The sequence below is a fragment of the Lolium perenne genome, chromosome 6 (genome assembly GCF_019359855.2).
Source record: "Lolium perenne isolate Kyuss_39 chromosome 6, Kyuss_2.0, whole genome shotgun sequence".
In the NCBI taxonomy this organism is placed as follows: Eukaryota; Viridiplantae; Streptophyta; class Magnoliopsida; order Poales; family Poaceae; genus Lolium; species Lolium perenne.
The window spans coordinates 134,276,362-134,302,237 of NC_067249.2; the positions used below are offsets into that span (position 1 = coordinate 134,276,362).

At 46.6% G+C, this 25,876-nt stretch overlaps 4 protein-coding genes and 1 non-coding gene across 10 annotated transcripts; 2 read left to right on the forward strand and 3 right to left on the reverse strand.

Annotated features, from left to right (window-relative positions):
* Window positions 1-3,167: 3,167 nt before the first annotated feature.
* TRNAK-UUU (transfer RNA lysine (anticodon UUU)) lies at window positions 3,168-3,240 on the forward strand. The gene has a single exon. It is a non-coding gene; the product is annotated as a tRNA-Lys (tRNA).
* Window positions 3,241-3,388: 148 nt separating this feature from the next.
* On the reverse strand, window positions 3,389-5,300 carry LOC127334472 (APO protein 3, mitochondrial). Its single transcript, XM_051360923.2, has 2 exons — window positions 4,538-5,300; window positions 3,389-4,439 (listed from the first exon to the last, which is right to left on the reverse strand). The coding sequence occupies exons 1-2, from the start codon at window positions 4,927-4,929 to the stop codon at window positions 3,581-3,583; spliced, it is 1,251 nt and encodes a 416-aa protein (XP_051216883.1). The 5' UTR covers window positions 4,930-5,300; the 3' UTR covers window positions 3,389-3,580.
* LOC127334474 (molybdopterin synthase sulfur carrier subunit) lies at window positions 5,301-6,035 on the forward strand. Its single transcript, XM_051360925.2, has one exon. It carries the CDS (start codon window positions 5,360-5,362, stop codon window positions 5,678-5,680), a length of 321 nt encoding a protein of 106 aa, XP_051216885.1. The 5' UTR covers window positions 5,301-5,359; the 3' UTR covers window positions 5,681-6,035.
* Window positions 6,036-8,464: 2,429 nt separating this feature from the next.
* On the reverse strand, window positions 8,465-11,552 carry LOC127334471 (uncharacterized). The gene is made up of 2 exons (XM_051360922.2): window positions 10,523-11,552; window positions 8,465-8,940 (listed from the first exon to the last, which is right to left on the reverse strand). Exons 1-2 carry the CDS (start codon window positions 11,486-11,488, stop codon window positions 8,815-8,817), a joined length of 1,092 nt encoding a protein of 363 aa, XP_051216882.1. The 5' UTR covers window positions 11,489-11,552; the 3' UTR covers window positions 8,465-8,814.
* A 6,270-nt stretch (window positions 11,553-17,822) lies between these two features.
* On the reverse strand, window positions 17,823-22,929 carry LOC127334469 (uncharacterized). 6 transcript variants are annotated; one of them, XM_051360921.2, is made up of 10 exons: window positions 22,791-22,929; window positions 21,912-22,034; window positions 20,714-21,454; window positions 19,634-20,101; window positions 19,396-19,472; window positions 19,213-19,296; window positions 19,052-19,124; window positions 18,836-18,934; window positions 18,540-18,610; window positions 17,823-18,329 (listed from the first exon to the last, which is right to left on the reverse strand). In XM_051360921.2, exons 2-10 carry the CDS (start codon window positions 21,984-21,986, stop codon window positions 18,305-18,307), a joined length of 1,713 nt encoding a protein of 570 aa, XP_051216881.1. In that variant the 5' UTR covers window positions 21,987-22,034; window positions 22,791-22,929; the 3' UTR covers window positions 17,823-18,304. The 6 variants fall into 6 exon arrangements, with proteins under 6 accessions (XP_051216881.1, XP_051216879.1, XP_051216880.1 ...); XM_051360919.2 differs by having other exon boundaries at window positions 19,031-19,124; XM_051360920.2 differs by having other exon boundaries at window positions 19,052-19,127.
* Between the last annotated feature and the right edge of the window lie 2,947 nt (window positions 22,930-25,876).

The following is a 25,876-nucleotide window of genomic DNA, read 5'->3' on the forward strand; positions in this document are numbered from 1 at the left end:
AGTGGCGGGGCCGACCCGTCAGCGGCACAGGGAAAATTCGTCTCACACTCCCGCCAAATCCCGCCGCTCCCGCCAAATCGCGCCTATACCGTCGCGCATTTCAGGCCTCCCAAAACATATCCCGCCGCCGATTCATTTCTCCTATCCCGCCGATTTGTTTCTCCCTCCCGCCGTCCACCCGCCGTCCACCCGCCGGCGCTACCCTCTCCACATGGCGCCACCGACAGCCCCCAAAAAGATGGCGAAGAAACCAACCAAGAAGCCGCCGGGCAATGGGACGAAAGGGGCGACAGCGCCGTTCGCGAGGCCGCGGAAGGCGCCGGCTTTGAAGAAGAAGCCTGAAGGATGGACCGACGATCAATGGCAGCAAGATTGCCTGCGCCGGAAGCTATCGACGGCGGAGCGGAAAGGATGGAGGGCGGCGGAGCTGGAGAAGAAGGCTCTGGCGGCGCGCCAGCACCAGCACATACTGGCCGGGTGTATCGCCGCCACCAACGCGAGCCCATATAGTACGAACGTGCCGGTGTACGTTCCGGGAGTCTTCTCTCCGTCGTCATCCGCCTTCTACAACGACGGCCCCTCCGGCACTCCCGGGTGCGTGACGCCTAACTTGTCGCCGCACTACCAGGATGCGCTGCCGCACGGCGGTTTCAACCCCAACAACCTCTACTCCCCGGCGTACGAGCAGCGCGAGCCAGGACCCGGTCCGAACGGCGGCCCTTTCACCGGCCGCAGGGGTCCGCTCGAATACGACGGCGCCGGTGCTGAGGAGGACGACGGGGTTGAGGAGGAGGACGACGAGGAAGAGGACGGGGTGGAGGACGACGAGGACGACGATGAGGACGGAGAGGGCGGCGAGGAAGAGGACGACGAGGGTGCCGGTGACTCTGATCGCGACGAATCGGCGGGAACGATCTCTTTTGAATGCATCTATTTGAATTTCTGATTGGGGGCGGCATTTGGGGGACGCGGCTGGGGAGCGACGTCCCCCAAAGGCGGCACGAACAAAACACGTCCCCCAAACGCTCGATCCGGCGCGGTTTGGGGGACGCTTTGGGGGACGCGACTGGAGATGCTCTAACGATCCATAGATCTGAATGCACCGCGAGCGTTTTCGAGATTTCGGTCCACAAGATCGATCTGTGGAGGATAGCTTATAGTATTAGCCGGCCCAATTCTTTATGCACGACATTAACTATATAAATAATTCTATTTTTTACTCCCTCCGGTTCATATGAGTTGTCACTAGTATGAATATACCTAGAACTAAAACATGTTTAAGTACATCTATATTAGTAGCAGCAAGTAATCTGGATCCAAGAAGTAACCGGAAAAAACGATAACTTCCTCATATTACACAAACCATTATAGACACATGCTCTCCACACTGGACTGGAGAAACTATTAAGTAACTCCTCAGAGTAAGAGCATGTCCACTGGACACCTCCATAGCATCTCACATCCCAGGTATAGTTTGAGGTCTAAATTTAAAAAAAAATGCTTCCATTGACATCTCCAGTAGCAAATCTACATCATCACGCCCGTAATAGTTGGTGGCCTTGGATTATTTCTTTGGGGTTATGATGAAGATCATTTTCTTTGATGACACGTACTTACAGGGGGTCATCCCGACCAAAGCACATTCGATGGTATTAGCCGGCCCACTTCTATATACGAAGACATTAACTATCATTTGATTTTTTAAACTACTCACAATGGTAGTACGGCACAAGGAGTCGCCACAATGGTAGTATAATAAGAGCACCTACAATAAAATCTACTCAACAGTTATAACGATTAAATATATATTTATGTTTAGTTGGACGAAACAGAAGAGGAGAGAGATGGTAAGACTAGTCACAATGGGAAGTATCATAGACTACTATCATACATATGATACTAGTTTATGATACAACACCTCCAATGCATAGTATCATGAATTAGTATCATAGTACCATCCTATTTAATGTTTTGTAGAATCTCAATGCAAATATGTGTACATGATGTGTTTGCCACTAAAATTTCTAGTTTTACATGCTATGATACTGTATCTACCTATGATACTACTCTCACCTCTCTCCTCATTAATTGATGTGCCACATAAGATTTTTTGCCTACATGGCATGCATGATACTACCTATGATACTCCCATTGTGGCTAGTCTAAGTGGACTCTCATGGAAGAGCCAACTCTAGCACACGCTACTAGGCACTTTGTGAGAGTGAAAGGTGAACCATGTATAGTGAAAGGTAGACCATGTATTGATAAAATTGTACATTTATATAATCAACTATTGTACATGTTAGCTTTATGTTGGCTGTAGATGGTATGGCATCTTGCTGATAGTATCATGCATGTTGGAAAAAAAATCTGATATGGCACAACAATAACTAAAAAAGAGTGGTGAAAGTGATATCATAGATGTAATAGATACCGTATCATATTACATAAAACTAGAAATTTTAATAACAAATATATAATATAAACAAATTTGCATTGAGATCTTACAAAATATTAAGTATGATGAAACTATGATACTATTTGTTATATGGAAGATATCATAAACTGGTATTAACACCGGTATAGATGCATGCTCTCGACAATAGACCGCAGAAACCACAAACACCATAGCTAGAGTTACAGTAAAATCTCATATCCATCTTCTCCATAATATCAATTATTGCATCATAAAATCTTTCAACGTTATGGTCAAAACACTAGAAACAGACTGGAGCTACGACATAGGCTGATAGGCACTCGTACACCTATACAGATTTAATTACCTTACAAGGAAGGTACTGCAGTTCTTCCTCTGCTGCGGTGGTATCTTACAGGGAATCCATTGAGCTAGACAGTTTTGTGCAAATTGTAGCCCTTCCACAAGGGCACTGAGGAACCATTAAGTATAATTATTACATGAAGGAGAATCCACTTCAGGGTGAAATGCAGGCATCCAACGGTACCAAGAAAAATTGAATTTCAAGTTGGCTTGAAGATTGTGTATACCGCATGATGATGAAGTAACAAAAAAATCCAACACAACACAAAATGTTTAGCTAACCAAAGAAAGGTACTCCCTCCATTCCCAAACACAACATCTGTTAACAATTATAAGGCCTTACGGAAATACCTCACAACAATGTACGGTCACATGAATTTCCAACGAAGCCGTCTTAGCTCAGCTGGTAGAGCGCGTGGCTTTTAACCACGTGGTCGTGGGTTCGATTCCCACAGACGGCGGTTTTGTTGTACCTTTGTCGAGCATCACTGTTTCGTTAGATTTTTTGTTTGTCATAAAAAGGAATTTGGTTCATCGAATTGATTCTGCTACTGGCATGCGTGAGCAATTGTGTTCTGCCTGATAACATAAAGGTACACCCCACATCCATGCAGGTTTTACTAATGCAATACAACAGAAAGAAGAACAAAACGAAGTACACTACTATCCCAGAAGAAATGACATCGGCATATTGAGCATTTTCAACCTTGTGCATATACCACATTCAGGAGAAATGAGGATCCAACATTCACGCACTGCACTGCACTGCACCAAAACACAAAAACATCACCGGCCTGAGTGTCATGCGACGAGGTCGTACTCGTCGCGCGCGGGCGGCACCACGTCCAGCCGCATCATGCTCCTGTACTGCGCCGGCACCGGGGCGCCCCCGCGCACGCACAGCTCCACCACGGCCGGGGCCTTGCCGTAGTACCTCTTGAGCTCGTTCGCGAGCGGCGCGCCGTCACCATCGCCGTCGCGGACGTGCCAGACGTGGTTCGGCGGGACGAGGTCGTCCACCGTGGCCTCCTGCCACGCGTGCTGCCCGTCCCGCTGCTGGTGCTTGCTCGCCTTGCACATCCTCACCTTGTGGCCCTTGGGCCCGACCTGCACGTCCGGGCAGTACCCGCAGGTAACCACGCCGTACTTCCTCATCAGCCTCGCCGCGCCCGACCGCATGTCCAGCCACGACTGCAGCGTCTTGGAGCTCAGCTCGCTCACGCTGATCTCTTCGTCGTCGTCTCCTCCGTCAGCACCATCGGCTGCAGGAGCAGAACTTGCTCGAGATGCACACGGCAAAGGCTCAGGTGGTGCTTCTGCTTGGGAGCCATCCTCCTCGTCCAGCTCGAAGTCTGCAATCCTGCCATCGATGGAGTAGACCGGCCTGGTCCTCCGTTTGGTCGGGTAGCGCTCCACGTCAACCCCTGCCTGGATGCAGAGCTCCAGGATCGCCGGGAGCCTCGGGACGACATACTTCTCCTTGTGCACCACCCTAGCCTTCCCCACGCGATCGAACAGGTGGTAGCAGTACGGGAAACCGACGACATCCTTTACGGTCCCTGGCCGCCACACGTGCATGGAGTTCCTCGACCCGCTGTCAGGGCCCTCGCACGTCCTGATCTCGTGCCCGACTTCACCGATGTGCACCTCCGAGCAGAACCTGGTTGAGCAGACACTTGACGCCGTTACACATTTACCACCATGATGAATCATAACAATGTTTGCACAGAGCGAATCACTCGGCTTGTTTTCTTTTACCTGCATCGCTTCACCGGAATGGCGGCTTCGCCTTTGACGAGCCTGGCGACGCCGTCGAGGAACCTCTCCCTCGCGCTGTGAACCTGGTGAGCAACCTTGATGAGGTGCGGCACGAGGAGGCCGTTGTCGGGCGGGTGCTCCAGCACGCGGCACGGGCTCTCCTGCCTGACGCGCCTCTCCTCCTTGGCCCTTCGGATAAGCACCTTCATCGGCGTCACGTACGGCTTCCGCTCCCACTTCCTACCAGGCCGGGGAACGTCGGCATATGGGATCTCTTCTTCATGTGGCTCTTTGCCGCCGTGCAGCCATCTTGTCCACGCCTTGAGAGGACGCACAGACCGCGCCAGCGTTCCAGATACGACTTGCCTAGCCAAAAGCCCCGACGGCGGCATTTCATCGAACACCTTGTCCTCGTCCCAGAATTCACCGCCGGTCTGCTTGCCGAGCTAGGTAGAAGCCAACGGAAGTTTGGAACGCGGCGGCTGTAGCCTCGAAATGACAAGAGTGGCGCGGACCGGGAGGGACACAGAGGTCCGGGCCTTGAGGGGGGCGGACGGCGATTCGAAGTACGAATTGGCGCGCGTGGGGCGAGGTTGCGGCGTCGGTCGACGCGCGGGGGTGTGGATGGCCAGGCTCGAGTTTCTCCGGCCGAGCTCCTACGGCGGCGATAGGCGGACGCGTCGGCAGGGTAGCGCCGGCGAGCGGCGCGGCCGCACTGAGGAGTCAGGACTCAGGGGTAGTTTGGTCAATCGTAGCACTTGCTGATTATTTTTCCCGTCCCATCCCGCGAGTCAATACAGCAGCTTCCTCCACCTTTTCCTCATGCCTGCTGACGCCGCTCCCGCGGAGGCGGAGAACCCGGCCGCCGATCCGGCGGCGGCGGCGGCGGAGACGACGGTCAAGGTCAAGGTGCTCTTCTTCGCCCGCGCGCGGGACCTGACGGGCGTCGCGGAGTCCTCCGTCGAGCTGCCGTCCGGGAGCACCGCGGGGGAGTGCCTCGGCCGGGTGCTGGCCTCGTTCCCCAAGCTGGAGGAGATCCGCCACTCCATGGTGCTCGCGCTCAACGAGGAGTACACGCCCGAGTCCGCCGCCGTCGCCGACGGAGACGAGCTCGCCATCATCCCGCCCATCAGCGGCGGCTGACCAAGACTGAAAAATAAACAAAAAGAAAGAAAAGGTCTTCTTTCTTCTCCTTGTTGTCTTTGCTTCCTGATCAATGTGCAAGTTGAATAAATAATAAAATTCTGGTGTTCACTGCCATCTGCTTTCTCAAATCTTGTTGCAGAGAGCATAATCCTCTAGTTGTATGTGGTAGTATCTCTTATATCATTCACCGCTTTTGTATCAAAGGCGACTGGCCATAGTTGATCAAAAATTTGGTCTCAAAGCCCACAAAAGTATTGATCTATGGCCAGTGGAACTAAAATTGAATGTAATCCTCAAACAATTGTAAGCAACTCGTTAAAGTTATTATGTGTCTCGCTCTTTGCTGCCCTAATGGTCCAATGGAGAATGTTGAAGGGTAGAGTTTCTCATAGTGGTTTTTTTTATCATCAGTCAGTGGAACTAAAATAGTATATGATCCTGGCTTTTCCCTACTTACCTGGGCAAATTTTATTCTTAGTGTATAAAGGCATAGCTTATGTGTTACTGATAGTTTAGGAAAAAAAAAGGCAGCAGTTCTGTTAACTGTGTAAAAGGATACCCTTGGCAATTCTTTTCTTTGCTGCCGTTCCAAAATTCCTCTCATGTCTAACCATGCCATGGTTAGCATGACAAGCTTGCCATGATCGATAAACATAAGATTCTTGAGAGTGAAGCGAGACAGTGAAAACTGAGCTTCAAAGAATGCACATTTTCCTGGAGAAGTTGCTGGAAGTTCAGCGATGAGCATGTGAAGTGCTGAGTACTTGGAACTTCTGTCAAAGTGGCAAATTGATCACATAAATCAAAGCTCATCACCAAACAGCCAAAATTGTCCAAGTGCGCGGCACGAGAGGTACAAGTTTAACGATGCTGTCTCCAAGCCTAGCTGAGTGACAATGGAAGTCACTTACCTGCACCTGAGCTTGTATTCACTAATGGATCATAGAATAAGCTCCTAAGGTGATGTGCAGAGGGGGAGAATATTCGAGTACAAGAACTGAACGGTTGGCCGGACAACCTATTAAACATGTATACCATGACCTTCAGTAGATATTTGAGTGTGGTGCGACAATGGATAGTTGAAGTATTTGTTTGCATGGAACAGCAGGGTACAACAGGAGCAGCCTCCAGCTAGTAGACATTGAAGCAGTTTGCTGTTTAAGCCCATGATATAGAATCCTGCTGTAATGAGACTGCATACATAGCATCAGAGTTGGTCCACAGGCATCAACGTGGGTGTCCTCGTTGTATCACCATAACTGAGGTTCGGAACAGAAGAAACCTACTTAGCTACAGTGTTAGAAATAGAAATGGAGGAACTTTCATCTGTTCAGTGCATCGATGAAATATGAAGAAACTTGTGGTATGACTCCAACAAGAAACTGATTGACAGTGAGTAAAGCTACTAAATTCGTTTGACGTTCGACGAAGCTTGAGCTGTGTTTGGGAATTTGATCTGATGTGATGGGTAAGAATGCAGCTTTAGTCGGGCATGAATATTGTGGTGTATTCAACGTTGTGGTTCTAAGAAAAATAATAGTCATAGGGTTCTCTAGAGAAGGACGTGTAGAGTAGATTTTTGTGGTCTCAGGTAGCAAATTTGGACAAGATCTTGCATGGCTTTTCAACTTGATTTTATTTTTTAATATAGAAGCTTTCTTACCTCCAACCTCTACATCATGTGGATATTCTTAACTATTGCACCGTATATTGCAAGTTGCCAACAAGTGGAGCGTGCTGAAAAAACTATAGTGGAATGCAAGTCTTACCTATTGAGTCATGTTCATGAGATCATTACACCACAACCACATCGATAACATTGGCATTCAGTTAGCCGTGCTGCCCTAACAGTGCCCAATGAAAGTTTATGTTTGAATTTGGCGCTCTAAGGACAAAGACCACTGTAACATGTTTATTACGATCAATATGAAACAACCGGGGAACAATATGAAACAACCTGGGTACATCCGTCCATAGCAGAAAAGAATGTAGCCCTAGCAATTTATCTTTTCCCGAAATCTGGCATTCTTCATTTTCCACAAGAAACAGCCCATTCTAAAGGAAGGTTTCCTTAACCCCCATGAGGCTCTTTCAGAATTGAGACTCCATTGGTTTGACTATTATGGAGAACCAACGAAAGTGATTTTTATACAAAATATAGTTATTTCACAAAAGCGACTGTGCAACCCCAGCGTAAACTGAAGGCTTATAGAGCCATTTGCTTGAAATATATTTATTCTTAATCTCATATCTTGAATGCCAAGGCCGCCTTGGAGTCCTGGACCTTTATGGTACATTATAAGATTTCCATTTCAAACATTGCTAGTATTTCTTTTCTTCTGTGCTTTGGTACAAAAAAGGTGAGAACGGCAAAAGTGAAGTCTTCCTCGAAACCCTTTTGGAATATCCAAAAAGGACAGACTGAATTCTTGAGGGCTAGATGGCTACCGTAGAATCCTACGTATTTTTTAGATTGCCAACAGCTTTCAAACTATATTCGGTTGCTTTAAGAAGTTACAGTATTTCATCTCATGTTCCTTAGCCTGTGCTAACAATAAAGTTCAGCTTTTCCGAAAAGAAATCTTCAACCATGAAAGCTGTTCAAACACACTCAGGATCAAATTCATCTTAACAGCCTTTACCAGATTCATACTAATCTGAGATAACTCATGACCACATTTAATTGCCACGAAGGAATGCATTTGTATTTCATAATATTGCGTTTAATGAACAAATGAATCCACCAAAAATACTTCCATTGAGAAGAGGGCAGAACAAGCATAAGAAAACAAATTCTAGGAACAATGACAAGCACATGGATTTCAGCATTCACATAGATAAACACATGTCTAGAGTAATGAAAAGAATTCAAGACTCCACTGAACAAATGACCAAAGGACTAAAAAACCTATCAAACAGAAAGAAAAGAAAAACATAAAACAAAAGACAAGGACTCGTGGTAGTGTACTACGCTAAGAGTATAGATATTGGATCATCCACATCGACATCCTCGATGCGTCATCAAGAGAAACACTATCGAGGGAGTGATGCTCTCACTAAATATTGGTCTTATCATGTATTCCTGTAGTTGGCTAATGCAACAAGGTGGGGGATGCTTCGAGCAGGCTGGCTCATCTCTCCTGCATCATTGACCAGGGGAGCGCAGCACCGGACGAAGTTCTCAGAGCAGGTACACGCTTCGCGATCAAGAAGGCTTCGTTGAGACGGGCTGCACGGTCTGCAAACTGGGAGGCCCTCTGAATTGTTCACATCAAATAAACACATAGGAAGGATTAGAAGCTGAAGCTTGTAATACAAAAGTAAAGATATTTTTTCTTACTGTAATGCAAAAGTACAGGTGTTATCACAAATGCTACTCGTAGCAACCAATCACTGGAAAGTGAGATATTATTACACCCCCCATTGACATGTGGTCCAAAAGGGGCAAAGCATGTGGCCGAACAAGCACTGCCAAGACAATTCATGCCACTGTTTTTAATGGCAGATTTTGACACTTACCTAACCTGATTTGTTGGTAAACCATGGCATTCAGATTAAGTACAACAAAGATGTCTACTCTGTCCAGTCCTGACTTGGCATGTAACCCGTATGACTAAACACACTCCTGATTCAATCTCCTAGTACAGATAACACAGAATCCCATTTTAGCTAATCATGGGCAACTGTTGGCTATGATTCACACATTGCGTGCCTTTTAATAGATGTACTTGTGGCAATAATTGATACACATTATTCAAAATAGTGTTAATACGATCAGAATCTGGAAAACACAGTGTCCAGTTGAATGATTTAATGTCCAGTGTGCAAAAAAAAACTACAAATCCAGCTGAATTATATGAAGGCTGTTAGTGGTAACAAAGATGGAATTATTGGGCATTGCTTCATGCAGAATTTTACATTCACCAATAATTTGAGAATGATGAAATTGTGAAGTCCCACCATTGTACTACATATGATGAGAGATATCTAAAACGTGAAAAAGGACCTCTCTAAGCAGAACTTTGTAAGTGGTCATTAAACAGATGAAAATATAATACTAGTATAAGCTTGAAAGAGCATATTCAAATCACTAATTCAGATGAAGTAGGAAATTTCGAGTTGGAGTTCAACAATAATATTTACTTGTCGTGTTTAAACTCTGATCACCTTAAACTAATTCAGCACACAAGTTCTATCCCTGGCAAACAAGCGATAAACCACACCAAAAACTAATACAAGCAGAAGTCTAAGTATTCAATTCAAGGAGGAAAGTACAATAGTATAGGCCTGAAAGAGCATATAATTCAGAGAACAAAAAAAATGTTTCAAGGTTGAAGTTTACTTCTTGTGTTTTAACCCTGATCACCTAAAATCGAATGAGCACACAAGTTATATATCTACGATAAACAAGTGATAAACCACACCAACACAATCTACCTAGATTCTGAACATCCCCAAAATAAATACAACAAAAGAAACAGAAATGATGGCAAAATGACACAACAAACAGATAGTGCGTGTTGGTGCACTTTCATACAGAAAAAGACATGATGCCATTTGATTTTTGAATCATAGCAATGTATTTTTCTAATCAATGCGGGAATGACTACATGAGAATTTCCCAGGCCCCTAGAGGTCACAAATTTACTCCCTAATTTAACACAACTATGCACTGTATGGAAGTAAGCGTTTGAACCAGATGAAAAAGCATGTAGCAAGTGTATCATCATTCATCTGTATCAGACAACTAGCTAGTAGAATCAAGTTTACAACGTGAAATTAAGCAAAGCATAAATCGGCCCACGAAACAACAATAACAGCAGTAAGCGAGAAGCTGACCTTATCATCCAAGGCGATCTTAATCTGGGGAAGGCCCGTGGTCTTGCGCCTCATCCTGTACATCCTCCTCCCCAGCACGACAATCCCGAGGAACGCGGCGGCGATGGAGATCGACCACACCGGCCTCACCTTCCAGGCGCAGTAGTGGATGAGCTTGAACGGCAGCCGCCACCACACGACCAGCTGCCTCTCTGCCCCCTCGCCGGCGACCGGGGCTGCGGCTGCAGCCAGAGGAGAGGAGCAGTTCTTCCCATCACCCTCCGATTCGCCGCAGCCGGGAGCCGCGCTACCATCCTTCCCTTGCTCCGGCTCCTCCTCTGGTGCCGCGTGCCCGTCGTCGCCTGTTGCAGCAGCTTCGATACCAGAGCTTTCTGTAGTGGCATCAGGTCCCCCATCTTCCAATTTCACACTAGGATCTTCCAATTGCACACCAGAATTCTCCGATGGTTCTAATTGGAGTGTCACACCGTCCGCCGTGGCTGCTGCATCGGAATCCAAAATTCCGTCCCGCCCGTGATGCGCGGGAACGGAATCCGGCTCGCCGCGACCGCGCGCGGCGGCGTCGATCTCCGCCGCCCCTAACGCCTCCTCGGGTTCCTCGTCACGTGCGGTCGTCCACGTCGCGGCGCCGCATGTGAAGGAGGCACTGATAACCAAGCCATGCGCGGTCACATCAGCCCCGCCTAACTGCAACTGCAACTGCGCGGTGGAATCCGCAGCCGCGGCAAGATCCACGGGCGGCTCTGGCGAGATCAAATCTAACCTGTCAGCTGATCCGAACCCCGATTCGACCTCCTCCTCGGAGGCGGCCTCCGAGGACGAGGGGTGGAGGGCGAAGTGGTCGTAGAGGACGTGGCCGCCCTGGCCGGAGACGAGGACGGCGTCGTGGTCGTCGTCATCCCCTCCGGCGGCGGATGCGGCGGAGAGCAGCTCCCAGTCGCTGAAATCCGATGAGGCGTCCTCCATGCCGCGGTGGCTCTGGCGCTCTGGGGAAAGGGCTCGAGACTCCTAGAGGCTAACCCAAGCGGGGGAAGACACAAGAAGAAGGGAGGTGGGTCCCGCCTGGCAGAGGAAGAAAAAGCGGAGATGGGGAGGGACACGTGGTTTGGGGCAGGGGATAAGAGCATCCCCACTCGTTTGGGCTCCCCACGCCCAAATCCGGACGAAACTACCTCCGGATTGGACGAAATTAAGGCGTGGGGAGTACCGTATTTCCAGTCGTCCACCCGGAGTTCGGCGGATAGAGTTTAAATTCAAACAAACCGCCGTCCCGCGCTACAAGTACGGCCAGATGATCGGCAAAAGGAGCAAAAGGATCAGCCACAGATCGGCGATCGGAGGGAAATTACACGGAAACAGGCTCGTCGGCGATCCCGGCCGGCACGGCCGTCAGACGGACCGGTTTCCTCATCACACGTCGTGGCGAAGCGGCTGCGGCGGCGGATGATGAACCAGCGGCGATGGACGTCGAAGCGCCGCGATCGGCGAGGTAGATGGTGAGGCGAGACGAGGTAGGAGCCGGCGGAGACGACGAAGGACCGGCCGGAGTGGCTCGGAGGATGTCGTTGCGGTGGCCCTGGTACCAATTCCTCGTCTCCTCGTCCATCGGTTCCATGTCGCCGCCGCCCATGAGGAACGCCAAGTACGTGTTCCTCTTCTTCGCCGCCGCCGTCGTCTTCGACGAGCGATCCGGACGCCTTGGTTGGCGAGCATCTCCCGCCACCTGCCGTCGAACTTGTCGTTCCTCCCGTCGGCGTGCGTCCTCAAGTCGGCCCGGCACTTGTCGATCGACGCCGCATCCTGTCGGCGGGATTGCCCGTCTTTTGAGCTCTTTGAGCTTCTTCGGCCGAGTTCGGGCGCCCTTCCGCCGCGCTTGCCGCCGGAGCGTCGGGGTTGTCTTGCTCGGTCTTGCTCTTCGAGAGGGTCGTGCGGACTTCCTTCCACTTCTCGCAGCTTCTCGAGGCGGGCGTAGACGTTGAGGAACTTAAAGCTGCAGCGGTGTCGTCCGTGTACATGTCCAAAGCTCGGCGCAGCTGAGGAAAAAGAACACGGCGATACGGGTCAGCTAACGACGATGTACCTCGGTGATGCGGTCGACGGAGCATACCTTTTGCTCCAAGTCGTGGCCGCCGATCGGCCGTTTCTCGCACTCCTCTGTATGCCGTGCCATTTCTTGCACGCCGTCTGCATGAGCCCCCAATGGGTGGCCATTGCCTTGTCTCCCGGAACACGTTCATGTTCGTCTTCTTGAAGTAGGGATCGACGAGTTTGCGCTCCTCGTACGCTGCTTCACTCGAAGCCAATATGTGTCGAACGGCGATTGGCCCCGATTATGCCGTTCGTGGACACGGTCATCCAAGCTTCGGCGAGGCACTCCTCTTCCTTCGGCGTCCATTTGATACGCGGTTCGGCGGGCGGCGAGTCCTTCTTCCTCTTCTTCTTCCCCTTCGACGGGTTGGCGGCGGATTGGGTTGGCTCTTCTTCTTCCTCGCCTTCTTCTTCGACGGCTTGGCTTCCGTCGGCAACATCCTCCCGATGCTCGTTGCGCGCCGCCACGGTGCCGTCGCCCTCGTCTCCTCTTGCGTGAAGAACCCCGGGCACGCGGCGGCGGCGGTCATGAAGAACCCCGGGCTCGCGGCGGCGGCGGTGGTGCGGAGGTGATCATCTCGTGGATCTCCTCTTCGTTCGGCGCCGCCATCGCACCGAACGTGAGCGGCCCTCGTCGCGAGGGCCGGCGAGGTGCCCTCGAACAGGCCGCCGCCGCCGACGTCAACCTCGGGCGGCGACGGTGTGGGCGTGGACGGTTGGACGTAGGCGCCCTCTTGGAACACGGCAGTCGGCGACGGCGAGTACAGCGAAGACGAGAAGGAAGACGGGGACCTTGTTGTACCTTGCGTCGGCCATTGGCCGGGAACATACCGCCGCTATAGGCCATGCGATCGGCCTCGCTTGTTCCTCCTGGGCCGCCTCCGCCGACCTCTTGGCGGCGGCTCTTTTCACCCTCTCCGCCAGCGCTTGTTTCCACGTCGCGCCGTTGCTCGTCCGCCGCCCACTCGGCGTTCGACATGCCGCGGCTTCGTCTTCTTCGCCGCATCTTCCTCGCCGGCGCCTTCGGCGGCATTGTGGTGGACGAGAAGACGAGGAGGAGAGTGGTGGTGGACGAGAAGACGCCGCCGAGGCTGGAGCTGGAAGACGAGGAGATTGGGGGATTTCGGCGGGAGAGAATGGGGATATGCAAGCAAATTGGAGGGAATGGGGATATGCAAGCAAATTGGAGGGAAAATCGACAGGATTTGGTTTTCCAGTCGCCGACTACACGGGTCCACACGCCGTTTCGCGCCAAAATCTTTCGTCCGGAGTCCCCGAGCGCGCCCCGGGGGGCCGGGGGTGGCGTGGGCTCGCCGGATGGATTAAGGGCCAAATCCGGACGAAAACGAGGAACCGGGGGCGCGACTGGGCCGAATTTCGCCGTCCGGATGGAAAAAACGTCGCTCGGGGGCCTCGTCGGGGGGACGAGTGGAGATGCTCTAACGGGGCGAGGTGGCCGGTTGCTCGACTCATCATGAGAATGTGTTTCGGTCGCTGCGCGGTGGGCCCGGATGGTTCGCGGCTGGTGGCCTGGTCCACCGTGTCATCGAGTGTGGGGTAGGATGATCATGAGTCATGAGAGCGACCCCGTGAGAGAGGGTTCCGGTTAAAATATCTGACACGGTAGAGGCCAAAAAAATGGCGATACCAGGTGCCGGCGACGTGCACTTCTCCTTGGCACGTGCTCGCCGCAGGTTGCCGCTCCTACGCGTCACGCCCATAGGCCGATACGTTTAGTTACACAAAACAAGGGTCCGTCGACTAGAAACTGTTTTTTTTCTTCTTGTTTAAAATGAAGAACGCTAGCAATAGGTGATGGTTTTTTTTTTCCTTTTGCTTCATGAATGTTGGGTGTTGTCGTGCCTATGTTTCGTTATCTGGAAGGTAATGAAATCCGATCATTGCGAATCCGCTTGGAAAAAAAAAGTTCTGGGCTAGCTGAGAATTTTGTGCATGTAAGTTGCAACTTAGTTTTTTGTTAGTTACAAGTGGAGCTATAACTGTGATCTTTTAGTTGCAATCAGGGATGCAACTAAGAAAATTTATCCAAACTGTCAAATTTGCTTTGTTATTCATGCTAGTCATGAGTTACAACATGAGTTGCATGTTGTAACTTAGATCTTGAGACATCATCTGACATTTAACTTCGTTCCCAGTCGACCGAAAAATAGCCACGCCCTTTGTGCATACATATTCAAATATATTTATAATTAATTATAAATAATTCAATTGTGGTACTAGTTTCTTCTTGATATGCGGCCATTAAGAGACATATGTCACATGCAATACAATTAATTACACCTTAGGAGGTTTACCACACGATTAATTATGCTACTGATGAGTGCGACGTTTCGGAGGCCAAGCTACATGTAGCTCTTTATTTTCAAACAATCAAAATTCATATTTTGAAGTTTTAAAATATTCCGAAACAAAATTCTAGATGATGTATGCTATAATGGCATAAAATCTCAACGCAAACTAACCTATATTCTAATCTACACAAAATTGAAAAAATCTAACAAATTTATAGTCTTGAAATATGCACTATTCACTATAAAATTTACCTGAATTTGTCATTTTTGTGCAGCCTACAATATGAGGTAGGTTGTATTGGGATTTTACACCATTGCACTATACATTATTGGCTATCTCTAGAAAAATATTCGAATTTTAAATAAGTATGAAATATAAATTCCGATTGTTCTCAAATAAAGGGCTACGTGCAGCTTAATTGGCCTCCGTATTAAGTTTTTCACTCTCTGGTCCATAATAAGTGTCCTGATTTTAGTTCAACCATAACACTTACTATGAATGCGGAAGGAATACTATTTTGTTCGATGGCTTTGTTCTCTTGCTATGTGAAAGATAAGATAGTGGTGTTTATATGTAAAACCGGAGGGAGTAGTATTTACCTATCCCCGAGTCTATGGTTGACATAATATTATATGCCATGAGTATATTATTTTGTGTTACATAGTTACTCGCTTGCTTTATTTACCTAATTTGATACCAAAATTATAAAACACTAGTTAAGTGTTGTCAGATAATCCAATAAAAAATACACATGTAGCTTCAAATGTTAAGAACGATTTGATTCGCTCAAGCTCAAACTCCAAATCAAATAGCAGAAAAACATACCAAAATTATGTACTCCTCTACTAGAAGCAAACATTAATGCTTATTTGGTTTTTTCGTTAATGCATCCGAGTCGTAATCCTAAATACTTCCTCCGTCTTGAATAAGTGCCTCAACTTTTTTTAGACACCGGTATATCTAAAGAAGGTTGGCCCCCTTGCTTCATTAGTAGCCATCAGCTCCAGGGTGTTTCAGGAAGCTGCACGTATTTACAATGGGTCAAACAGCTGGAAGGGTAGACAAGTCATCATATCTACTTACAACACAGTTTTGAAAATATGTAAATGGAAATAAGATGGACACTATCCACTTTGTTGTACTCGAATAAGATAGCTCCAAAGCAAGCCAATTCAAATAATTTTTGAAATATTTCGATCATTACATCGTCAAAGGTGGTTTGATTCTTAGAACCGGAAGTGTTCTCTCGTACTTTGGGTTGAAATGTTTGGCTCTAAAGAGTTTCGAGCCTACATTGGTCGTAATATGATATATCTTCGTATTTGTGTTTTTAGTATGTACTTCTAATTCTAACCGCAAATGTAGTACTTCGTAGTTTGGTCGTCCCCTAGGGTGACACCGGGGTCGAACCCTAGGCGCTGCCAAGAGCTCCTCTGGGTGGCTTTCCTACCGCTAGCGTTGGTCGTGGTGGCAGCGAACCTCGGTGTCGAAGATGCTGGGGAGCGAAGGTTGTGACGATGACTTCATACGGGTGGGTGGGCGGCTTTCGTGGAGGTGGTTGTAGGCGGTGGTCGAGGCGGCACCCCCGGCTAGGTGGCGGCAACCTTCGTCGGGTGGCCTCCATGGGGGATGATGTGGGTGGAGGTGGCTAGCTGCGGGTCTGGGATCCCGCCGAGATCTGTCATCGATTATGACGACGCGGTTGGGGGTAGCACGAGCCGGTCGGTGCGAATAAAGGTGCTTTGCCCTTGTTGTCTTTCAGCGCCAGGTCGCTGATCTGTTTCATGTTGGCCTCCTCAATATGGTCGCCGACGATTTTCGGTCTTCCTCTTGAAGGTCTATGTTGATAGGCTCATGTCGCTATTGGATATCTAGATCGGAATCGACCTGGTCTTGCACGTCCATATGTTCGGCCTGTGAGGCTTCATGAGGACGTGTCGCGAAGCTTTGCTTTCTTGTTGGTGCCATGAGACATGTCTAAATATAGATTTTTATGGTATTGACCGAGGTGGAGAAAGTCATGGTGGTGGGGACCGGAGGTTTGTAATGACGGAGAGATGCATTGCCTGCAAAGACGACGTGCGACACATATTCTTTATGTCTATCGGGTGTTTGGTTACTTGCAACAACGGCCTTGAAAAGATGGGGTGGTAGCACATGTTGACTGAATTTTTAGTGGTGCTCCTCGAGTAACGAGTCGCAATTTCTAGGGTGAAAGCCCAAGGTATGTCCTTCTTTGGTTATACATAGCAATGATCCTGCTGAAGACATTGTTTTGTAAACTCGTACTTTCTTTAGGGTGAAAACCTCGTACTTTTTTTGTGATCTGGATCTTGTCTTCAGTGGTTGTTAGAGTGATGTTATTGCGAGTGTTTCATCACAGCGAGTGGTCGTTAGAGTCTCTTTTTCTTTATTTCTTGGTTGTGTACATCATTGATGTATTTAGACACCTTGATGCAGACGCTGGGCATGATTAATATCTTCAAGATATTAATATATTTGCTTTATTAAAAAATAGTTCATAGTTTATAATTTGGAGCCAAACACTCTTGAACCTGACAATTATTCTGAGTTTCTGATGAGACACACGTGTTATTTGTTGCGAAGGGGTCAAAACAAGGTCGGCATACATCGAATCACACACTCGCACAGAAGATACAGCCCTGCGGCCCAGTCCCTCGGCTCTTTGTCCTGCTGCGGGGCTGTTTTGGAGAATGGTATTTCCCGGTAAAGCTTTGTCTATAACCTTTCTTTCAAACAGACCGCAACGATGACAAGAGCACCGGCTAAACTGCGACTGTGGTATCTTCAAAACCAACGTGAGCTAGAACAAATGTGGCTGCAGACATCAGCTACTGACAAATCGAACCGTCTCCGTAGAAAATTCCCTATGTCCAAATTGAACAATCCCAACAGCGCCAGAATGCTTTTCCACGGCGTGGCCATAAAGTCCAAGCACAAATTAATCGCAAGTGCTCCTGCCTCTCGCTTTCACTCACTACCCACGCAACAAACAATCATAGCGAAACAGCGCTGCCACTTTCTTGACTCTGATCATACAAAGAGTTGTACAGAGGCTGACCAACAACACCGTCATGGTAGAAGATAGGATTCACATGATACTGGAGGCTACAGAACACCGCTTGGCTAACATATAGGTAACCATGCTGAACTTCAGGAAAGCCCTTGGACAGCCTAAATTATATGCTGAGCTTCAGGAAAGCCCTTGGACAGCCTTGCCTATGCCGAGCTTCAGGAAAGCCCTTGGACAGCCTTGTCTATGCCGAGCTTCAGGAAAGCCAAACCCACCAGTGATCGTGCCAAGGCCTCGGAAAATATTGTGTTTCAGAAACCGTTCAGGAATGGCTGAGCAATGGTGCGTCATCGCCAACGGGGCCTCTCTTGTCTGCAGGGTTAAGAATGTTTCATGAGAATCAAGTGGCAGCCAGTACTAGTTCAGGGGGACTCCTCCTAATGGTAGGCGATGACATCAAAGTCACACAACAGCTTAGCAATTTGGTTTACACAGTCTATGCAGTGATCTATCATAAATACATGATCTGCATGGCTGAAGATGGGATCATCAATCTAGAAAGCGTGTGTTAAATGGGAGTACCTTGGCTTGCTCTTACACGTCAGCTTGTTCTTCGTGCTAGATGAGGGAGTGCCAACCCGTGATGAGATTACCTGCACAAGAGTGTGCAGCAACCTTTAGTTACTGATGCACTTTCATCAGGCACAATGAACTTAAAATAAATGTCCATTTGTACAACCACAATATGATATTGTTCATATAAAGAAAAAGACAGAGTCCGTCATACAGGCAACAAAGACTGCAGATTCATGGTTGATTACCACAAAAGAGTAAATGCCAAGTTAGAACCAAAAAATCACACCCAAAAATGAACTGACCTTTCTGTTTTGTTCATTGCAGTTTACAGTACGTTTTAGTAAAACAGTCGTTCCTTCAGTAGGATGACTTCCATACGTTGACTTTTTCACATTTTCCGTCTACAACAAAGCCTTATTAGGAAGTACTATAAACTTTCTGAAGAGAAAAAGTGGAACTGGAGACATCACTCAGCAAAAAAGGATATGAATCGCCACCTCACTAGGTACTGCTTTTACCTTCATCGTGTTTTGCCCATTTGAGATCCTTGGTGCCTTCGCAGCTTTGGCAGGACGAATGTTGTCGTAGCTACTTCTGGACAAAAGAAGAGAACAGTTTATAAATGACCAGATATTTGTCACCAAATAATACCACACTTAAGAAATAAATAGATACAAACCTTGCACTTGTGGGTGCAGATATGCGCATCAATCCTCTATTCCGTTTACTTTCATCTGATGCCGCAGGTGTGCTCAGCTGCTTCCTGACCATCAGCTCAAACAAGTACAGGAGTGTCAATGATATTCTTCAGGACTTTCATGGTATATGTTGAACAGAAATAATATAAAATAAAATTGAAGACCTTTTGTTCTGTGAAACATTGCTTGTACTTGTAAGACCTGTTGCTCTTGTAAGACCTGTTGCTCTTTTCGATGCGACCTGCCAAAATTAATTAAACTCTTCTAAGTTCTTCACTGTTTATGTTGAACGTACAAAAATATTTCTAAAAATTAGCTAAGGAAAATTATGGTCCATTGATGAGCAAGTTACTGAAATTGTATCTGTAACAAGGGCCAACATTTGATCAAGCGCAAAACTACCTGAGCACTCTGGAAGGGTTTTGTGTTATTTTGAGAGGACTTGGGCATAACAGAGCTTTTAGCAGCCAACCTCCCAGTACTGATGTGGTTACTAGAAGCAACATGAGAAACATGCAACTGTTTGTTGTAGAAATTTGTACGAGGAACAGTTGATGCACGTTCTTTAAGAGAGTTGGGAGAAGCTTGTGCAGATAATGCAGGAACTCTATCAGTGTTCTGGCACAAGGCAGATCTGGAAGAAGTCGCAGCTCTATCAGCGTTTGGGTATGAAGAAGGTCTTGTGGCAGGCTGACATGAAGCTGATTTAGAAGAGGCAGCAGCTCTATCTGCACTCATCCTATCAGACAAGGCACGCAATTTCATCTCAACCCTCTTGTAGAAAGGATCCTTCAGGCCTTCAGAGTTCCTGTTTTCAGAGTTTCTCTTTGAATCAACCCTAAGGATTTGGATAAGAGAACTTGATGGGTCCTGAAATAATAAGCATGCACATATATGAGATAAATAATAGTCAACTTTTCAATAGCATATACAAATCAACCAAGACAGGAAGAGACACACAATATGAAAGCTTTCTTTAGTCATATTGAGTACATTATACTATGGAACTTACGACCTCAAAAACTGCCTGAAACCTCATACAAGCAAAAAAAAAAAAGTTGCTCTAACCATGTAACTGGAGTAAATAGATGATCCTAATATATGGGTGGATGGTTCTGTGTGGTTACAAATTCACTGGTATATGTATAGCAGAGTACATCGATGCCCAAAATAGTTTTGTACTCTTGCGATGAACCTTCTAAAACATATACATGCCTGTAAAGTGGGAGCCGACAGTAGAAACTACTTTGTTCTGTTATTAATTCATTGCTATATGTAAAGCAGAGTACATCGATGTCCAAAATAATTTTGTACTCTTGTGATAAACCTTCTAAAACATATTATGCATTGTCTAGATTTTTACATGCCTCTAAAGTGGGAGACGACCGTAGAAACTACTTTGTTCTGTTATATCTTGTCAGTGATTCTCCCTCAGTATAAAACACTACATAACCAGTAAATATCAATCCAATATTTTATTACCTTGGCCTCCTTTGTCAACCTATTAGTGACAACTGGCGCTATGATCTTTCTTGGCTCCTGTTTCTCAAGACCCACTTTCAGACCTTTTGAGTGTAAACTTGCTATTGGCAACACAATTCTTGACGCAGCAACATTACTTTCACCATAATCAGTTGAAATCACATGCTTTGGTGCAAGAACCTTTCTCTCCAAGGTTTCGTGTTTGAGCCCATGGTTACTGCTTGTGCGTGTTGCACACTGAAACTCGCCATCGACATATTGCTGTTGACCAGTACTAGATGTCTCTTCATGTTGAATACCTTGTGACCCTGATATCCGCGAAAACAGAGGATTAAATGTCACGTATCCTAGCCCATGAGGTTTATGGCATTTCTTCTCATCTGATGAGCTCACTCCAATAGATGGTTGAGAGATGGAGCTTGGAGCAGTAGTCATAGGATCTTCAGAAACAACTGCATGTGTTTTGTCGTCCTGCCTGCTATGGTCCAGAGTGTTGTCATCACTCATTTCTTCAGATGTGGCTTCAGTGAGATGCATAGCTTTCCGAGCCTTCTTCTTGTAATATTCTTCAAAAAATGCCTTCTTTTGTGCAACTAAACCAGGCATGGTGAGTTTGTTTATCTCCTCATGACGTCTGTTGTGTTCAAACACTGATCTGTTTTCCCATGACAAAGACTCCCCAGCAAATCTACCAAATGATACAGAACCATGATCAAGTACCATTTGCTGAACTGAATCATCCTGAACGGCAGACACAAAGCGAAATTAGGGACTCAAGAAATCTAATTTATTAGAGCAACAGACAACAATAACTAATTAACTAACAGTTACAAAGCAATATCTAGTCATCTAAAAACAATATAGACATAAATTATAAGGCCCATGCAGCATCAGCTGAATCACATCGTGCTCTCTTCTCAAATATTTGCCAACGACGTTACTGACTTACTGTATTCACTATTCAGGAACCATCTTTGGCGTCACAGTTCACAGTCCATATAAACGAAAAACTAATCAAGACTACTCAAAACACAACATGTTTCAGACAGCATCAACTGTATCACATCATGTTGACAGCTGAAATACTTCCAAACACCATTACGATATCAAGGAACAATTTAACCTTGAGATTTCAGTTGATAATTCAAGTAGGCAACCACAGGTAATTAATGGATGGTTTCGAAGCAGAGGACACTACCTGTGTGCAGTGGTCGTTGTAAGGAAAATCTGAGTGTGACCATCCACTGAACGGCTGCCCAACCTCAGCAGCCATTGATCCAACCTCACCAGACAAAATCCTCACGCTGATGTTCCGATCTACCTGCAGCACCAGATATACCAACATTCACACTGTCAATTTTTTGCCTCCATCTCCATGGAAATTTCATGAAATCTACGTCTTTTGAGCAGAAAAAAACAAGAATCGCCAGAAAATTCTTAGGAGGAAACACAAAAGCCGCATAAACAGCTCTTGAAAAGTTCAGAGGAACGAAAATAAACCAAAAACCACCCAAATCTTGGTTGCCCGGCAGAGGAAGATTCAGCAGTGAGCAACTAAACCTGGCAATTTGGTTCACTTGGAATCCACGGCTTGAGCCCCATATTGTTTATTGAGTAGAATAGTTTTGGCCAGGAAAGAAAATAACCAGAAAAATGGCGATTCTTGGATGGAAACTGGAAACAGCAACTCTACCAACGAAGTGTAAAACTACACGGCAAACGGGTCCAGAAACATGGAAACAATGGCAGAAGAAACATACGAGATGCTGCGGGTAATCCTTGGAGGTAACCAGCAAACAGTGGCATAATCTGAAAACAAGAACTCGCGGCGCTCGCAGGACCGGTCAGCAGGAAACGAAGAAACAGCGATGGAGAGGAAAGAAGCAGCAAAGTAGCAAGCCGAGCAGAACGGAAAAAAGAGAATCCCCAAATCTAACCGCGGTACGGCGGGCGCACCAAACGAAGCCATCAAGAACCGGGGCGTACCGTACTAGAAAGTGGACAGGCAAATCAAGAACCCACCGGCTCGATCGAACTCCAACGGCAGGAACCCGGTAATAGGACGCCGAAGGCTCACCTACTCGCCGATCCGGAATTCTTCGTCGCGCTTGCGGAGAGAGGGGGGAGGAAATATTTGGGGGCGGCGGCGGCGATGGTGAAATTGGAAGAGGAGAGCGCTAACGGCAGGGAAGGGAGAAGTAAATACGGAGGGGATGGGGTCGGCCGGTCGAGTAACGTTCGAATGAATCTCGCTCGCACGCCGTTGCGCCACGCGTGGGCTTTTGCCTCTGGCTCGAGAATTAAAAAGGTTGTTCTTGGGCTTCTCTCCAAGGCCCGCCTTGGTGTGTGTAGTGTGTTGTTTTGGTATTGGGTCTATAATATTAAACTTTTTTGAAATTTGGATTCTTTCTGTCTTAAATTTTGTAAAAAACATTTTAGTATTATTTATATTGTTTTCTATAGAATTCTCCTTTCCACCAACCATTTGTGGGAAACTATCTATCATTTTGTCTCGTAGGAAAAAAATGCTCTGTCGGAGTGCTCCTTTCTCATCTCATTTTCGTCACGTGGCTCTTCTACCACCTTGAGCACCATTTGAGCTCCTCCTTATCGCGAGAACATCTGCCTCTCATATGGTCTTGTACACCCAATACCTCATCCTCCCCATCCCAAGCACCACGATAGCTTGCCATGGAGATGGAGGTCACACCATTGAGCTCTATGGGGAATAGGTTCAAGTAGCCTGATATGGCCACGATGGGTCTCCATAGAGCCAGATTCATGACACGCGAGCCCAATCCACGTGCGCGCGTGTGTGCCTATATTGTGGTTGATGTTGGTATATCTCAAACCCCCTCTAAGGATAAAAACGGGTAGCTAGGTAAATTTTCTGCTTACGATAGATTTTATAGACTAATGTCCAACTTCATGCACCAAAAAATAATAGTAAATGCAATGCTCCATACATTGTACTTAATTTTCGGCATGTCGTGGATGGTTATCTTTAGGAGGAGTATTAGCCCGTGCTCACATGGTGATGGACTTTGTGGATTTATGGATGGCCTGGCTATGTAGATTTGTCTAAGTTTTTATCAAACATGATGTTTGTGTGTGCATGAATAGATCATTACTCATATATATATGATTTGTTCTATGTATCACCTTGTTTATTAGAAATGGATCAAGTGAATCCATACACCCTAGTCTAATTTCTTACATAAGAAACTCATTTATACTACCGCAGAAACAATGTTATTTAATATGTTCTTTAAATATAAAGTGTAAAATACATTTATCTTGATGTCTCATTTATGTTATTTAATATTTTCTTTAAATATAGAGTGTAAAATACATTTATCTTGATGTCTCATTTACCTACGCCTTTTGCGATTTTTTAATAATAATTTTTCTGATAATTTCACAAATAACACTTGATTTTGAATTTTTCAACAATAATAGACTGTCGGGACAGTGTTTTCCGATTAGTATCTATCGGGCAAATCTAGCCCGACAGACCAAGATTCGATGGACCAGGTCCATGACATAACTGGCCAAAACCGTCAAGAAAAGCTTACCTGATAGACCCTATCGGACAAAACCAACCCGATAGGCACATATCGGGGAAGGCCAACCCGACTGCCCCTGCCAGGCAGACCGAGTGAATCGTCTGCATGCATGCTCGTGGGTCCTGCTGCTCCTGCATGTAGGAGCTTGCATGCATGTGCTTCCCCTCCATGTGACTTGCTACTTTCATGCCCATGCTTGATTAGCTACGCCTTCTCCAATGCTACTTCTAAGAGCTAATCAGGTTAGGCCAACCCGACTAGAACCAGTGATAGGGTAAAGGTGTCCGATCTTTCGATGAGAGTATGATAACATCGATTTGTTGGTGGAGTTCGTGATTGACGATCCGACTACATGTGCAAAGCTCGTGCGCCAATACAATCGCTAGGAAAATCTCTGGGAGTTACCGATCTTGCGGATGCACGATCAGCCTAACCAGCGAGGATCTTAATTCCTACCTAAAATCGAGAACAAGTAAGAACTAATGATGCAATCAGAATATTGCGGATGAAATATGAAAGCTTTATTGAATAGGGTGGGATTCCGAATAGTCAGTCTTGTTCTGGGCGTTGACCTCAAAAGAAGTACACGAGAGTTGCAGCAATGACTAACTTTTAGTCTAATCAAAATCTGAGTCTAAACGTGACGGCTATGGGGGGTATTTAAAGGAGAAAAAGGTGGGGTTTCGGCCAGCCATACGTATGGTGGCCGAACCAAACCCTAGAAGGCCTTTCCCCCTTCAATACGGACTCTAAAAAGTGGTTGTCTTAATTCCTGTGAAAATGACATGGGTCTGGCGCAAAACTAAAGGTGACGCAACACCATATTATACTATGGACGAAATTATGAAGTGAAAAACTATATATTTCGTCCATGTCTTCATCTCTTCTTATGGTGACTTCAAAGTTCTGAAATCTCCACTTGCAGCGTCATCTTCAATCCTTAAATGTTTGATGTCATCTCCTCCATGTGTGATCATGCTCCAATGCTTGTCATCCTCATCCATGCTTGGTCCATCATTCCTAAGAATAAAAAACATATCTGATTTAGGCAGCATCATATTCTCATGTATGTGAGGAATAGTTCCAAGAAACGAAAGTACCTGATAGTTAAGTTGTTTGGCACGAGCTCGAGTGATTGGTCCTTGTATTTGTGTGGCTGTAGGTACATCAGGTGTATCAATAGATGGAATGTCCTCATCATGCCACCCTTCTTGAATTGAAGTCGTCCTCGACGAAAGCTCCTCTTCTTCACCAAAGTAAGGCTTCAAATCTGCAATGTTAAATGTAGGACTAACCGGACCTAATTCTGCAGGAAGCTCAAGTTTATATGCATTATCATTTATTTTCTCTAACACCTTAAAAGGACCAGCAGCGCGTGCCATTAGTTTAGACTTGCGCGATTCAGGAAAACAATCTTTGTGCAAATGCAACCAAACAAGATCACCAACATCGAACACAACATGCTTTCTTCCTCTATCCCCAACAATTTATACTTAGCATTCATGCGTTCTATGTTGTCTTTAGTAGTCTCATGCAATTTTAGTATCAATTCAGCACGGTCGGTAGCATCCAAATTATTTTGCACCGAATATGGTAA